The 15,869-nt window shown below is 30.3% G+C and overlaps 2 protein-coding genes across 3 annotated transcripts; one reads left to right on the top strand and one right to left on the bottom strand.

Moving 5' to 3' along the window:
• Nucleotides 1-1,424: 1,424 nt before the first annotated feature.
• Nucleotides 1,425-7,808, top strand: LOC110823336 (transcription repressor KAN1-like). 2 transcript variants are annotated; one of them, XM_022053696.2, is made up of 7 exons: nt 1,425-1,608; nt 1,722-2,565; nt 2,691-2,767; nt 3,291-3,336; nt 3,705-3,867; nt 6,710-6,806; nt 7,078-7,808. In XM_022053696.2, exons 2-7 carry the CDS (start codon nt 1,767-1,769, stop codon nt 7,180-7,182), a joined length of 1,287 nt encoding a protein of 428 aa, XP_021909388.2. In that variant the 5' UTR covers nt 1,425-1,608; nt 1,722-1,766; the 3' UTR covers nt 7,183-7,808. The 2 variants fall into 2 exon arrangements, with proteins under 2 accessions (XP_021909388.2, XP_021909387.2); XM_022053695.2 differs by having other exon boundaries at nt 1,425-2,565.
• Nucleotides 7,809-11,908: 4,100 nt separating this feature from the next.
• LOC110823207 (annexin D5-like) lies at nt 11,909-14,958 on the bottom strand. Its single transcript, XM_022053543.2, has 6 exons — nt 14,789-14,958; nt 14,055-14,200; nt 13,666-13,878; nt 13,161-13,376; nt 12,850-12,939; nt 11,909-12,661 (listed from the first exon to the last, which is right to left on the bottom strand). Exons 1-6 carry the CDS (start codon nt 14,862-14,864, stop codon nt 12,458-12,460), a joined length of 945 nt encoding a protein of 314 aa, XP_021909235.1. The 5' UTR covers nt 14,865-14,958; the 3' UTR covers nt 11,909-12,457.
• Nucleotides 14,959-15,869: the final 911 nt, after the last annotated feature.

The following is a 15,869-nucleotide window of genomic DNA, read 5'->3' as shown; positions in this document are numbered from 1 at the left end:
AGTTTTGTTTTGTTTTTATGTAAAAGATCAGTAGTTTGATCTAATACGACATACACCCGAATATAGAAAAATTCCATGTGACCCTCAAAATCGACATTTGGGTAATCAAGGGAGATTCTAAAAAAGACTATACATTATGTTGTAGTTCAATGATTTTTAAAGTTTATTAAGAAATCAAAGTAGTAAATTATTAATTTTTAAAATAGTTATCTTAATTTTTGCTATGATTAACTATAAATAAACTGGAATAACATTAAGTTACGAAGGCTTTGATTAATTTAAGTACTATATATTATATGGTAATAGGATTGATTTAGTTTTTGTTTAATTTTAATTAATTGATTTTTTTTTTTAATCTTTTACAAAATTAAAATGAATAATCAATATAAAATTGACAGCATCTATTATGTGAAAACAGCTGGAATTAGTGAAGCATTAAACATAATTAAACAAAACCTTGAAGAACATATCCCAATTAATGATTAGTCATCTAGTCCAATTAAGAAAGAGATTTTTGGAACCAATAACATGATAAAAAAAAAAAACTCATTATATTTTATATAAATGTTACGAATTCGAATTTAATTAAAAATATAAAATTTTACGTTTTATAAATATATAATAAACTATCAGTAATCGAATTATAATATTTAATTCGGTCGAACTAAAAAATTAGTAGTGATCAAGTTTGGTAAGTTTTAAAAAATTTATTATTATTATTGTTTTAAAAAATAAACATTCTATATCAATTAATTTTTTTTTAATTTGAGTTAAAAATTCGTTTGATTTTTTTTTCAAACAAAAAAAAAAAAAGATTTTTGGTGCCATATATATAGTATTTATTTATTTATAGAAGATAATTTTATGTTTATTTATTTTACCTATTAAATTTAATTTTTTTTAGTTTAATATTACTTAGTATATTTAAAAATTTACCTTTAAAATTTTATTTATTTATTATGAAATAAATTAATGCTTACAAATACATAATACATTTGAAGAAATAAGATTTGAGAGGGTATCAACTATTCTTTTACTCGATGAGTTGGTATTTCTAATTCTTATAAGTATAAATTCGAGTAAAATAACACGTTATATCTATATTTTTAAAATATTAATTGTGTCGTTATTAATATATAAATATTAATTTTATTTTTTTTTTTGATGTGTTGTATAAATTATGAATATTATTATATTGCTATTAAAGCTTAAAAACATTTAATTTAAGAAACACAAGGAAAAAAAAAAGAAGAAGAAGAAGATTTAATTATGGAGTTAGAAATTGTTTTTTTCTTATTTTATAATATTATTGAAGTGTATTTGACTAAGAGTAGAAAATGAGAGTTAGAGATAGAGAAAGACACAGGAGCTATTTGTTCAACTGTCGTTTTCTTATATATACTCTCGAGGCAGCACCAAGCAAAATGCAGACGCACCCACACCCAATTCCCTCTCTCATTTTCACTTTCTTTCTAATTCATTTTCCTATATATCTTCTCTCTTCCCACCACCACCACATCTCCTTCTTCCTCTCTCTTCCCCATGTCTGTTTAATTCTTCAATATGAGAAAAATCTTCTGCTTCCCCTTTACACCACTATCTCTTTAGGTTTAATTTCATTTCCCCCTCCCCCCTTCCTCTTTTCTTTTTCTCACATCATCGTAGAAAGGAATTCAAGATCCACTGAAAAGATATCCTAAACCCTTTCTTCTTTGTTGCAGAAACCACGTACCCAGAAAGAGAAAAGGAGAAAAGAAGGTGTGGAAATGTCTGGTAAAGGAGTTTTCAGTACTGATATTCAACAACCATCTTTGAATCCGATTCCTGATCTTTCTCTGCACATCAGTCCTCCCAACAGTGCTCCTTCCTCAATCTGCACCGGCCCTAACGACTTGGATATATGGCGGAAGGAAGACGACAGTTCTGGTTTAAAATCACACAGTGACAGCTCCATTAAAGCTGACACAGAGCTCTCTCTAGCCAACCCCACAACTTTTGAGGCTGAAAGTCCGTGGAGGAGAAGGGATCAAGCAACAAGACCGAACACCGGGGGTTTCAATTTTGGTGGGTGTTCGAGTAGTGAATCAATGAGTCGAATCAATCATGGGATTTCATGGCTTGATGTTTCTGGGTTAAAACCCATTAAAGGGATTCCAGTTTACAACAACTGCGGCTTCCCTCTTTCGTCTGCTTCTTCCGATCATGGAGAGAACATGGATCGTAGGTTTAGCTCTTACCAAACGGCGTCGTATGCTTCTTCTTCTTCTTCTTCCGTGTTGAGCTCAAGTACTAATTACGCCTCAAAATCTCCCCTACCCAGTTATTATAATCGAATGGGGAGGTCCCCGAAGTTCAACGGGCTACCAATGGAGACGGTTAGATCGCAGTATGAGTACTACGGAGGTGGGTTCGGTGGTGCAGAGATGTGTAGTAATGGCATGATTAGATCGAGATTCATACCAAAGCTTCAGAGTAAGCGGAACATGAGAGCACCTCGGATGAGATGGACAACCTCCCTTCACGCTCGTTTTGTTCATGCTGTTGAGCTCCTCGGCGGCCATGAAAGTGAGCTTCTTTTTTCTTTTTTTCATTATATAATAATAGTGGAAAAAGCTTATTTTGTTTGTCCAAAATTTGAACTTGAAATCATATATACATATATATATATATATATACATATACATATACAGGGGCAACACCAAAGTCAGTCCTGGAGCTAATGGACGTGAAAGATCTTACTCTGGCTCATGTGAAAAGCCATTTACAGGTGATGATAATTAAGTTCTGAATCTTGTTATTAATTATCTTTGATTGTTTGCGAGAAATGAGAAGAGGGAAGACTTTGTTGTAAAAAAATCAGGCACAAAATCCAAGGAGGAGTGCAGTGAATGAATTGATGAACAGTGGAGTGTGTTCTTTGGTTGATAAAGGACAAGGTCTACTTTTAGAGCGAAGAAAAAAAAAAGAAAAGAAAAAAGTAGCCATCATTTCTCAATAATACAAAGCAATTACTGACTTTACCAAACATCAACCTCGTGGTTAATAAACTAACCAGGAAAAATCCAGAAACAGAAACACCTGATTTGATTTTTTTGACTACTAGCTTCTACTCCCATTTTTACTCCTCTCTCTCTCTCTCTCTCTCTGTATACATATATACAATTATAGTTTCCTTGACATGTAGACTTTCTCTTTTCTGGGTGTTAATTCTTTATTCAGTTTGTTTGTTTATCTTCTCGGTTTCATTGTTTTCTATTCATTTTCTTTGTCTACTTTTGCCTCTCTTGCAGATGTATAGAACTGTTAAGAGCACTGACAAGGCTGCACCCTCCTCAGGTCTAATTTGCATTTTAACTTGCTCTATAATGCCCTTCTCTTTTCTTTTCTTTTCTTTCTTTAATTAATTCCCCATTTTCTGCTTCCAACATTTGAATTTTCCAAGATTCTCTCTCTCTCTCTCTCCCTTCCTTGTTGCATAAATTATACTACTGTTTAAGATTTGGGTTTCCATTATGATGTGTACCCATTGCCTTTCTTGGATATATACCCGTATACATTATATATATACATGGACAAACATATAGAGAGAGAGAGAGAGAGAGAGAGAGAGAGAGAGATAAAACGTATATGTATTGACCAGCTTCATTTATGATTTAAAATATTGATTAAGGTAGAATGAAGGTTGACGGTGTGAAATGTAACAGATGGGTCTGGAGATGAAGATTTCTTGGCATCATCAACAAGGTCCCTCCAACAAATCAATAATATTAATTCTAACTCTTTACTCAACCAGAGGGAAACTCTAAATTCACCTGCCGAGCACCATAACCCCTGTGCTTCTCCTAATCTGTGGAGTAACTCTTCCAGGTACTCTTCATTTATCAATATATGCCTTTTAAAAAAAAAAACATATCTTCTTTATATGAAAATAGGTACGTTGAGCTTGTGAAATTACAACCCAAATTCGTGCTTTTTATGGAACTCAAAAAGTGCTTTTGTTTGTGAACTAGCTTTTGCTTTTTGGCTTTTGGCTTTTTTTTTTCTTATGCTTTATTTTCAGACCTTGCATTATTAGCTTTCGGACATTGGTAAAACGTACGATGCCTATCTATCTATACAATATAATATAACCAATCGTCAAAATATATCTCGTAAGTCATTACATGTCTAACATAATATCATATATATATATATATATATATATATATAAGTTATGCTACTTATAAACTATTATATACATCCATAGAGTACCATATATGTTCTTCATCTTGAACGGTTGTCCACATGACTCACATAAACACACACATACTTATATACATACACACACACACACACACAAGTTAAATTTGCTCATAATTGAAAATTAAAGTTCATACTAAATGCAAAGGACCACAATATACTAACATACACACACATTTCTATCTTGTAATGTGTATTTAGCTAACTACATATATAATTCTTACCAATTTATAAGAATTCAGAACTTACAAATCTTACCTACTTGTACCTTAGAAATAAATAAGTTAAACCAAACTAACTAAAACATTTTTCTAACTTATTTTTTAAAACTCATAAATTTTATAAAACTACATGTATACATTATATATATATGTATATGTATATGTATATTAATTAATCTCTTCACAGTTTTAATTAATTTCATACGAGGTCAAAATTATCTTTTATTACTAAAAACATGTTAATTCTTAATTATTTTAGATATTTGATCAAACTTCTATTTTTCAGTAAGAAAAATTATAAATTAGAAATCGGACTAACTCTTGGTTTTGTGAAAATTATTTTTCGTATTATAATGACGATGCAAACTTTCCAAAAATATAATAAATATTTTATTATATATTAGATCTTTATTTTTTTTCTTCTTTTTTCTTTTTCCAAAAGCAAAAAGAATTTATTCACTTGAAGAACATCTTTTATAAGATTTGTTTTGCGAGAGAGCTGAGTTATAATACATACTAGACTAATGGAATAGTTATGGACGTTAGGTCGGAATATTTTATGGCGATTCGATTGGAGGTGAAAGAAAATTATCGTAAAATTATTATTAATATACGTATATATTAAGGATAATAATAATAATCTTGTATCTAATAACAAAAATAATTTAGTCAATATATCAATATTCTCTTCTGATTTTCCTTCATTTATTCTCTTATAATTAGTGAGAAAAAAAAAATGGATTTTAGAGTATAATTTACCTCCATTTTATTTCATTAATATAATCCTTCAAAAAAAAAAAAAACTTTGTTCTCAATCACATTCTCGCCTTTATTCAAAAATCTATTTATTTACATAATTTCATAATTAATATTTAATTATAAGGTGAAAATCAATATTTAACTCACTTTGTAGATTAGGTTCAATCAATATTTAATTAACAATATAAATCAAATTAATTATGCTTAATTAACCTAACTCCTACTTAAAACACTCGAAGTTCATATATAAACTTTGAGTTAGATAGTACTTTTTTACTTTTGTAAAAATAGTAATTAGAAATTTTGTTCTTACCTAGCGTAAAAATAGATAAATACTTTTTACTTCAAAAATAATAAATATTTTGAAAGAAATTTATGTTTTTCTACTAATAACCAAAGTAGTTACATTCTATTAATACAGAGTTAATAAAACAGTCATCGAGAGTAACAAATATATTTATATAAATGAAGATGAAAAATTTGCATATATATACATATATATATTTTCAATTAAATTTTGCATATATATACTTCTATGTATTTTCAATTAAATTTCATAAATGAAGTGAATTTTTAAATGATATAAATTCACGAGCTTTTTATTTATTTTTTTAAATTAAAAAAAAGGAAGAAAATGATGAAGATTCTTCTTTCATGTTCAATATCTAATTAGTGAATAATAAATAATTTCTGTCAAAAGGTCAGTAATTTATATGAAATTTATTTGAAATAAAGAAGCAGTAGATATTTCAGAGATGCCATTATAAATCTAATTAATAATTGTATGAAACTAGGGTTCTATATCTCAATGCATGCATGTTGAACAGTCCATCACTGTATCTGTCTCTGTGTGTGTGTGTGTCTGTAAATGTATATGTATATGTATATGTATATGTATATTTAGTGGGTTTTCTACTTCTAGGTAGGTTATTGTTTCAAACTGGATACGTGTAATACATTTATAAATGTTATAGGGAAGGGTGAATACATACATGTGACATTTACTATGGATAAGATAGGTCCTGATTCATTAATGGCCTGTTGGAAATTGCACTTGCTCTAAAGAGTCAAGAGTTCAGTCCTTGTATATGATCGTCACACTGTACTTTCATGTTCATTTAACAAGTAGCGTCATGGTTAGATTCGTGTCTATTCATACATATATATATATATATACCGTATACTATATACATACACACACCCATATCAGTTATGAGACTGGTGCGCTTTCTTTTTTTTTTTTAAATACATTTTTTCTTAATTTCTCAATATGTATATAATATGAAATCGTAATGAATCACATCAAGATTAATGCCAAGATTTCCATACTTTTTAGGCTTGAAAAAGATGTATTGCATGCATGTACACACACATTCCGCGTACTTATATAACTATACATTATAGATTGATAGAAATTTAAGGAGTGGATATATGTACAATTAATTAACACGTATATTATGTATCTTTCTTTTTTCAATAAACTGTTGCAGTAGAGGAAGTAGTTGGGTTAACAACTCAAGTAATCTAGAGAGACTAAGACCAGAAAATCTGTCATCCCAAACAACATCTGGAACCCAATTTCATGAGGTAAGTACTCGTTTATGGTATCACTTTAAACGACTGCATTATATATTCTTTTATATACATGTATAACGTTACATGTACATATATATTACGTCTACTTGTGTAACTATTAGATGATTTTCAAAAGTAATTAAAACATCTCATTATATGATTTTAGGATGTTTTAAGACGAACTAAAGATATTGATAATATTTTTCCAACTTGTTTATCTTATCTTCCCCGGATATATACGCATATAGATATATAATTTGATCACAATCATTGAATATTACAGATGCAGGTATCAAATGGGTATAGAAGATCACACTTAGAGATTCAGAATCCAAGCTTGGAGTTCACCTTGGGAAGACCCACTTGGCAAAACCAAGAACATGGGTAAGCTAAAAGAAAAAATCCCACATGGAAAAGAATTAAAAAGAGAAAATATTTTGAAAGAAAAAACCAAGATAGTAATCAATATGTGTGTATATATATATATCTACATATATATATATACACACACACACATAGACAAGTATGGTGTGTATATATTTCTTCTTTCTAAAAAGCTGCTCATTACCAGTGATATGAGTCACTGCTCACTAGCAAGACGAAGCGATCGATTTTGAGAATGAAGCAAAAAACAGAAGGGAAAAAAAAAAAAAGAGAAAGGAATTAGGGTTTAGGGGTGGTTTATATTAATTATTAATTAATTAATTAATTAATTAGATTAGATTAGATTGTTTTCTTTTTCTTTTTCTTTTTCTTTTTCTCAACTACTTTCTGCAATTGTCTTTGTTTAATTAATTAGTGGGGGTGATTGGGGTACAAATTATTGGTGTGAAAGCTTGACTTTTTTGTTCACCTATTTTGTGTCACTATATTAATTATACTTCATTTGTGATTTTAAAGTTTTGAGATGTACCCACCAAAACCCAAAAAATAAACTTAAAAAGAATATTGGATTTTACTTTAAATAATGCAAATTCACATTTGCATTGCGATTAATCTACTCTTATGGGTTAATTTTGTTGTAATTTATATATTATCACTATAAATATATAGTGAATGTCTTATATAGAATACCAACTATTCGATTAAGCAATAATACGAGATGTACCCACCAAAATCCAAAAAGTAGACTTTAAAAAAATATTGAGTTTTACTTTAAATAATGCAAATTCACATTTGTATTGTGATTAATCTACTCTTATGGGTTAATTTTGTTGTAATTTATATATTATTACTATAAATATACAATGAATATCTTATATAGAACATCAACTACTCAGTTAAGCAATAATATGAGATGTATCCACTAAAACCCAAAAAGTAGACTTAAAAAGAATATTGAGTTTTTATTTTAAATAACGAAAATTCACATTTGCATAATGATTAATCTACTCTTATGGGTTAATTTTGTTGTAATTTATATATTATCACTATAAATATACAGTGAATGTCTTATGTAGAACATTAACTACTCGATTAAGCAATAATACGATATGTACTCACCAAAACCCAAAAAGTAGACTTTAAAAAAATATTGGGTTTTACTTTAAATAATGTAAATTCACATTTGTATTGTGATTAATCTACTCTTATGGGTTAACTTTGTTGTAATTTATATATTATCATTATAAATATACAGTGAATGTCTTATATAGAACATCAATTACTCAGTTAAGTAATAATATAAGATGTATCCACCAAAATTCAAAAAGTAGACTTAAAAAGAATATTGGGTTTTACTTTAAATAATGCAAATTCACATTTGCATAATGATTAATCTACTCTTATGGGTTAATTTTGTTGTAATTTATATATTATCACTATAAATATACAGTGAATGTTTTATATAGAATACCAACTACTCAGTTGAATAATAAAAACGAGATGTATCCACCAAAACCCAAAAAGTAGACTTAAAGAATATTGAGTTTTTATTTTAAATAACGAAAATTCACATTCGCATAATGATTAATCTACTCTTATGGGTTAACTTTGTTGTAATTTATATATTATCATTATAAATATACAGTGAATGTCTTATATAGAATACCAACTACTCAGTTGAATAATAAAAACGAGATGTACCTAATAAAAACTAAAAAGTTGATTTAAAAAATATTGAGATTTTTATTTTAAATAATACAAATTTACACTTGCATAATAATTAATTTACTCTTGTGGGTTAAATTATTATAAATTTTTATATTATCAATATAAAATATACAATGTGTTATACCGAAAACAACTTATTGATTATTCAATTAAACGAGATGTACTCAACAAAAACTAAAAAATAGAGTTGAAAAATGTTGGGTTTTACTTTATTTTTATAGGTTAGTATTGTTATAATTTATATACTAGTGATATAAATATATGAAATATTTTTACATGAGTACCAACTATTTGAATTACATTCATTGAATTGAACTAATACTTTCTCTCCATATATATATATATATGTATATGTATGTATGTGCGTATGCCAGTCTTGACTGATTCTAAATTTAAAAGGTTCAGTAAATCAATAATGGCAAATAATTCTGTCACCCACTTAACTAATTAATTAAACACGTGGCACTAATAAGGTCTCAACCTTAATTGATTCTAAATTAAAAGGTGATTAAAAATGATGTTGCAATTAAGGGCAGCATTATGCCCCCCCACCCCACAGTTTTTCTAATGGTCAATTCCAAAGCTGCGTTAATTTAATTATTCCAAATCTATTGATTTGATACGACTTAATTAATTTTGCACCTTAATTTTAGCATTTATATATATATATATATATCTTGCATGTCATGATTGGATCATGCATGTCGGACTAACCCAACATTCTTCTATATCCAAATTATGATTATAATTAATTAAATCATTTTTAAGTTAATTAATTTCATATTTTATGAATTATTAAATTTTTTTTTTTTTTAAACGTTCAATTCAACATCGAGGAGTTGGCCCAGAATTTAGGGTCAGCCAGGCCTTACAAAATATTCGCGTGATTATGAATTAGAAGGTAAATTGGGTCGGGTCCCGAAATTAAGTAAGGATCCGGCCCAATTAGAACAGAGAAAATCAATGGGTGATGGCTAAATGGGTATGGAAACTTGTTACAGAATTCCGAGTTTCGAGTGGCTGCACTTCAGTCAATATACTCATATGTATATGTACGTAAATATATTTATTTTGGGTAATGGAAACTTGTAAAGAACTAACTACCTCTGTCTGCTTCAAGTCACTGCACTTCAATCAATATACTGATATATATATATATATATGTATATATATTTTGTTTTATTATGAAATTATTACTCTGATCTTTCTTTTTCTGAGTACGATTAAAATGTTTGATTAATAAAAATGGTTTAAGTTCTGATATTACATATGTGTTAAGCGTACATATATATGGTTATATATAGTTGTCGAGGTGATGCAGAGAAGGAAGTTCAAGGCAAAAAGAATGAAGAAAATAAAGGCAGTGTGTGTGTATATATATATATGTATTGGCCCATGAAGATGAGATGAGAAAGTGACCGAAGGTATTAAATGCATGCAAGGTGTCCATTGAATCTGCTCTGATCTAAAGTCTCACGTCATCTCTCTGCAACTATGAATTAACCCACTACCCTTTGTTTCTCTTCTTTTCTTTTCAATTACTGGCTGGAAGCAAAGTCTATTTTTTCAACAATTAATATATGTAGAGTAATTAATTAATTAATCAAATATATTAATTAGGTTGAAATCAAGATTTTCACATTTAGGTCATAATTTTCAACGACTAGTTATATATAGTTTCTATATATATAAAACTTTGCCTTCGGGAAAGGAAACTGAATTTCATATATCGCAAAACATGTGCATATCTGGCCCATACTTCTTTGGCCACTACCTTAGCAGGAAAATAAATTCATTTCAATAATTTATGAACTTTTGAACATAAATAAATAACAAAAGAAACCCAAGAGATATTTTTTCTCCCTTACTCTCTGGAAGATATATATATATATCTCTCTTATTTATAAATACCCAATAAGTGCATCTTGAAGATTGAAGAGAAATATGAATGGAGAACGTGAGGAAGGAAAAGTGCGAGTGCTGTGGGATATGGGAAGAGTGTACGAGTGGGTATATAGGGTGGGTGCAGGAGAGGTTTGGTGGCGTCTGGGTCTGCGGCCTCTGCGAAGAGGCTATCAAGGATGAGCAAGCCAGGCTCGGCGGCGGCGTTGGCGTTGAGGTTGCGCTCGGCGTCCACGCTGCATTTAGGGCTGCCACACGAGCTGATCCTGCCCTTTGCCTGACTCATTCCCTTCTCCAGCTGCTCAGGAAGATCATGTCTTCATCGTCACCATCATCATCACCACCACCACCACCATCAGCATCATCATCATCATCATCATCGACTTCTTCTAGTTAGCTAATAAGTCTGCTACTTTTGACTTTCATTTGCAGTAAGTAACACATGAAGGTATATAAAGCACTTTCATGACTATGTGGGTTGTCCATGTATAACACTATCCGTTGTTGCTGATCGATTTTAGTTTCAGATTTGTATATTTCAGATGATAAGGTCTATGATTTTGATGAAATAATAATGGTAATAATAATATAGTAATAATAAATAATTCAGTTAAATAATGGTTATGATTCATTTCATCTACCCTGCCGACACACAAATACATCATATATAGAATAGATACAATAATTAACAGGGTATTTGAAACTTCTTCATTTTCTTTCTGTTTATTTGGCAGTTTTAATTCCCACGTTTTCAAGAAGCTTAGGGTTCAAAAACTATGCATGTAGTGAGCTAGAAAGAAATTAACTCACACAAATAGTAAGTATTATTTTTAAATATATATTTATAAGTAAAAAATATATTTAGTTAAATGTGTAAAAAGATATATAACAGAGTTCTTGTCATTCTTAGCAGGTGTAAACAAAATATACGAGTAAAATAAACTTTTTACTAGCTATAAGCCCAAAAAGAATTAGTTTCTTTTTAATTTTAATTTGTAAGTCACTGTTCCACAAGCTTAATATATATATATATATATATATATATATATATATATATATAGTGCCATAGAGCAGAGTGCATAGAGAAGCAACTTGGAACAAGCAAGAACAAACTCGGGGCTATATATATATATATACATAAAATTTTCAATTCATCACACACAATACATCACCGACTGAATTTAAAGAGTCAAAGGGAAACAACTCGAGGCCATACATTTGAAAAAAAAAAAAGTGCATAAAGAAACTTAATACTTAAATGCTAATGCCATTTTATTTCAGACTTATATGACTCTCAACACTTCCCCCCCTACTTGTTTTAATTTTCATTCAATTCCTACCTTATTCTTGGGTTGATGGGTAAAACTGCATTGTAGTTTTAATGTTTGAACAACTCCTCTTCTCACCTTGAATTTTCTGGGGTTAATTTCCATTTCTCACTGGGACAAAATGAGAATTCGAAATCCACCTCAAAGAATTTGATAGAAGAATGAAAGCGGTTCATACGTTAAAATTATAATGTAAATTTTACCCATCAACATACTAAGCGAAAGAATAAGGTAGAAACTAAATAAGAACAAAATCAAATGCGGTAGATTATCTAATTAAGGTTAAGGCAGGCCTATTATCTCTCAGGCTATAACTAATAATTAATGGTTCTCGCCCAGAAGGTAGAGAAGGAAAGTCCTGTAGTGGCCTGAGGTTTCTGAATGAACGGCCTCATTGAGTGTCTCCTTGTATTTCTTAAAGTATTCAGCTGCAATATACTGCATATCAATCTCAGTTCTTGTAACGATTATCCTTATCAGTGTGGTATCATTCGTCCCTAGACCTTTCATCGCCTTGTAAAGTTCCTGAGACAGTTTATTAAGCAAGCAGATTATGGATCTCTCTGTCAAAAAAATGCTCGTTCAGAATTCGCATGCACATTCCGGGATAAAAAGGAAATTAAGACAGGCAACTTGTCATGATTTACTTTCAATTGAACATGCAATGGTGTTAAGAAACACATCAATTCAAGGTTGAGAATGACGAGAAGAACCTTGGCAAAGAACTTGGCAGGATTATGTGCACACTGTAAGATTGTCAACAGACCAAACTCAAACATTCCTGACGTCTCTTTCTTCACGGCCTGAAATGGTTTCAATTATCTGGTTAAGCGTCATAAGAAAGGAGCCAAAGAAGAAACAATAAATCTGTTGGTGCAAAATTTTCTTTCCCCAGTGAAAGCTCTCTTCTAAGTAATTTATATTAATTTTTCGTTCTTGTTAACTTCGTCTTTGACTATAGGCATTTATATTCCTCATTACCCTTCACCTCCACTAAACGGGAAGGGATAAACTTTGAAATTACCTTTTTCAGTGAGTTTCCATACATTTCATGATAAGCAGCATCAACTGCAACCATATGTGCCCTGCTTCGTTCACTAAATATACGTATAAAGGTCTTCTCATCAGTACCCCATTTCTTCTCCCCAGCCTTGAAGAGAGCCTTGGCATCTTTTACTGCCTCCTCTCTGCCAACTTCTGGACCTTCATATCGTGCTGTGCTTACATAAGTAAGCAAGAGCTGGATCAAGATTCAAGATGTTGCATTAAGATATCACTGACCTAAAAAAATAATTATATTAAGATAATAAAGTAACAAAATTTCAATTGCAAAGTAAAATGTTTACTTGTTAGTCTTTTGCTATAAACAGAAGTATCATCAATGATGATAACGTAATGATTATGATTATAATTAAAGGACCAAATATTAATGATGTGAGTAATTCACGAAACCATGCCAGTGGATATTACTTCTTGAAAGTCCGCACTTCAATCACGAAGAGACTACAGAGCAAAAGAATAGAGTTTACCTTTTGATGATCATCAGGGGTCTGTTGTTGAATCTCCTCCTCGAGGTGAATCCCAACTTGCGAATGATAATGTTGCTTAATTAACTGAATCTGGGACGGGGTGCGAGAACATATTATTTCAGTTAAAGCTCGGAGATCAGCTGCAACATAGGCCTGCCTGATAGCTGTTGCATCGCGTGCTGCTGGATCAAGTATCCAAAGCAATACAGCCCTCTGACAATATAGATGGAGTAATATACGATAAATAGAAGTGAAAAAGAGCACATTGCGTGTTTGTGTTTCAGCAAATAAATTTAACCCCCATCTTACTTGATGGTATGCGATTGTCTGATAATCAATAAAAACTAAATAGCTGAAAAAGAAACCATACTTAAATGTTACAAGTTTACCTCTAACTTGCCATGAAGCTCTGAAGCCAATCGTTTAAGAAGATCTTCAGAATACATTAGCCTGTACTCTTGTTGGATGAGAGCACGTTGTGTCGCATCTCGATGAGCAAGGATATTGATAACAACGGGAGTATCACATCCCAATCCTGTACATACAAAGATAGAAATAAACATATAGCCTACAGAATCAATGCAATATTACATTTTAAACAAGATAGCCTTTTGAGAAAAGTAGATTACTTTTTCAAGGGGAAAAAATTCTCTTCTGATAAGGGTTCACATGCTATAACTTAGCAACCAAGAATTACCAGTCTAGAGACTTGCTGCCTGTCTTACTACCTAGGAGTTAAAATCATATGACAACATGGTTCCTTATAAACTAAAATCATATCTTTAAGAGTTAGAATAGGCTTTCTCTTAGAACACTTCATCTCTAAGTCACTCAATTAGAATCCTTCCACCAAACCAAACACGGCCCCAGAAGAATCCACCGAGAAAAGACCTAACAGTAAAACTCATCCAAACTTAAGAAACCTAGAATAAGTTTGTCTGGAAAGGAAAACAGAGGTATTAACATTCAATCCAATAAGCCACAGAAGGATAAACCAGTGAATTGCGACGACAACCATAGAACTAGATAATTTAAAACGCATAATCACTGGATCAACGAGCAAAATCAAAGTAAATTCTTTAAAAAAAAAAAAAAAAAGAGAGAGAGAGACGGAAGAGAGTACCTTTAAAGGCTCGGTAGAGTTGGATTGCATCGTCTTTTGGATTCGTAGGAAATGGAGGAACGCTTAACGAAGACATTTCTTTGCTTCTTCTTCTTCTTCTTCTCTCAGTACAAGTAAACAAGATTCAGGACTAGATGCGAATCGGTCGGAGCATCAATTATCAAAGAAAAACCTACCTTCATCATTTAATATATAGCATTAGATAATGACAATTAATTAATTTTAATTAAAATTAAATTATCGCCTGAAAAATAAATAATAATGATCAAATAAATAATTGCCTGTTTGGATTACCTACCTCCTGTCTTCTGTCATAATTGACCGGGTCCAACAACATCATTGACCCGTACAAGAAACCACATGTATAACATATATACATACATATATATATATATATATATATACACACACAGTTTAATTAAGTTAATATATTTATTGATTAGGTAATATAAATAATACAAATTATGTATTTAATTTAATGAAATTAATTTATTTTTAATTAAGGTAGCACCAAAATGGAGTTACCGTAGAAGAGATAAGTTGGGGGAAATCATTAATTGAGATCCAGTGTGTCGGTGTGGAGAGTACTAATTTGACCCGCAGACCCGCCATTAATGACTTACTGGGACCTTGTACGTGTATTACCAAACGCAATAAAGAAAGTCAATTTGTCAACCCTTTCTTTAATTTAATATATATATATATATTTTTTGTTCATTATAATTATTAATTCAAATTACTATTTTACTTTTTAAAATAAAAAAAAAATTATTTAAATATTTTATAATAAATATAAATTTCTGAAAATTATAATTTTAAATATATAAATCAATAAATTACTAAATAACAATATTATTGACTTTTCTTTTCTTTTTTTTTATTTATTTGGTTCGGGCTCTTGACTTACCAACACGATGGGCTAATTTATTTTGGGTCCAAATGAAATATGTGAATTTCCAACTCAGCTCTAGTTGAATTTTTGGTCCATTAGTGCCTGATGGTTGGGTCTTTAAACGACGTCGTAAAATGAGAATGTTCGCGTGCTTTTTTTTTTTGGTCACGAGGCAGCCTTTGTTACGAA

This window comes from Carica papaya, chromosome 9, assembly GCF_054855325.1.
Source record: "Carica papaya isolate Zhongbai chromosome 9, ASM5485532v1, whole genome shotgun sequence".
Lineage (NCBI taxonomy): Eukaryota > Viridiplantae > Streptophyta > Magnoliopsida > Brassicales > Caricaceae > Carica > Carica papaya.
This window is presented reverse-complemented; position numbering and strand designations above follow the sequence as displayed.

Coding starts and splice junctions, on each gene's coding strand:
- LOC110823336 (XM_022053696.2), top strand. CDS start 1,767: ATGTCTGGTAAAGGAGTTTTCAGTACTGATATTCAACAACCATCTTTG. Junction 2,768..3,290: donor ATGTGAAAAGCCATTTACAG/GTGATGATAATT, acceptor CCTCTCTTGCAG/ATGTATAGAACTGTTAAGAG. Junction 3,337..3,704: donor CAAGGCTGCACCCTCCTCAG/GTCTAATTTGCA, acceptor GAAATGTAACAG/ATGGGTCTGGAGATGAAGAT.
- LOC110823207 (XM_022053543.2), bottom strand. CDS start 14,864: ATGTCTTCGTTAAGCGTTCCTCCATTTCCTACGAATCCAAAAGACGAT. Junction 14,201..14,788: donor ACTCTACCGAGCCTTTAAAG/GTACTCTCTTCC, acceptor TTGTATGTACAG/GATTGGGATGTGATACTCCC. Junction 13,879..14,054: donor AGCTTCATGGCAAGTTAGAG/GTAAACTTGTAA, acceptor CTATATTGTCAG/AGGGCTGTATTGCTTTGGAT.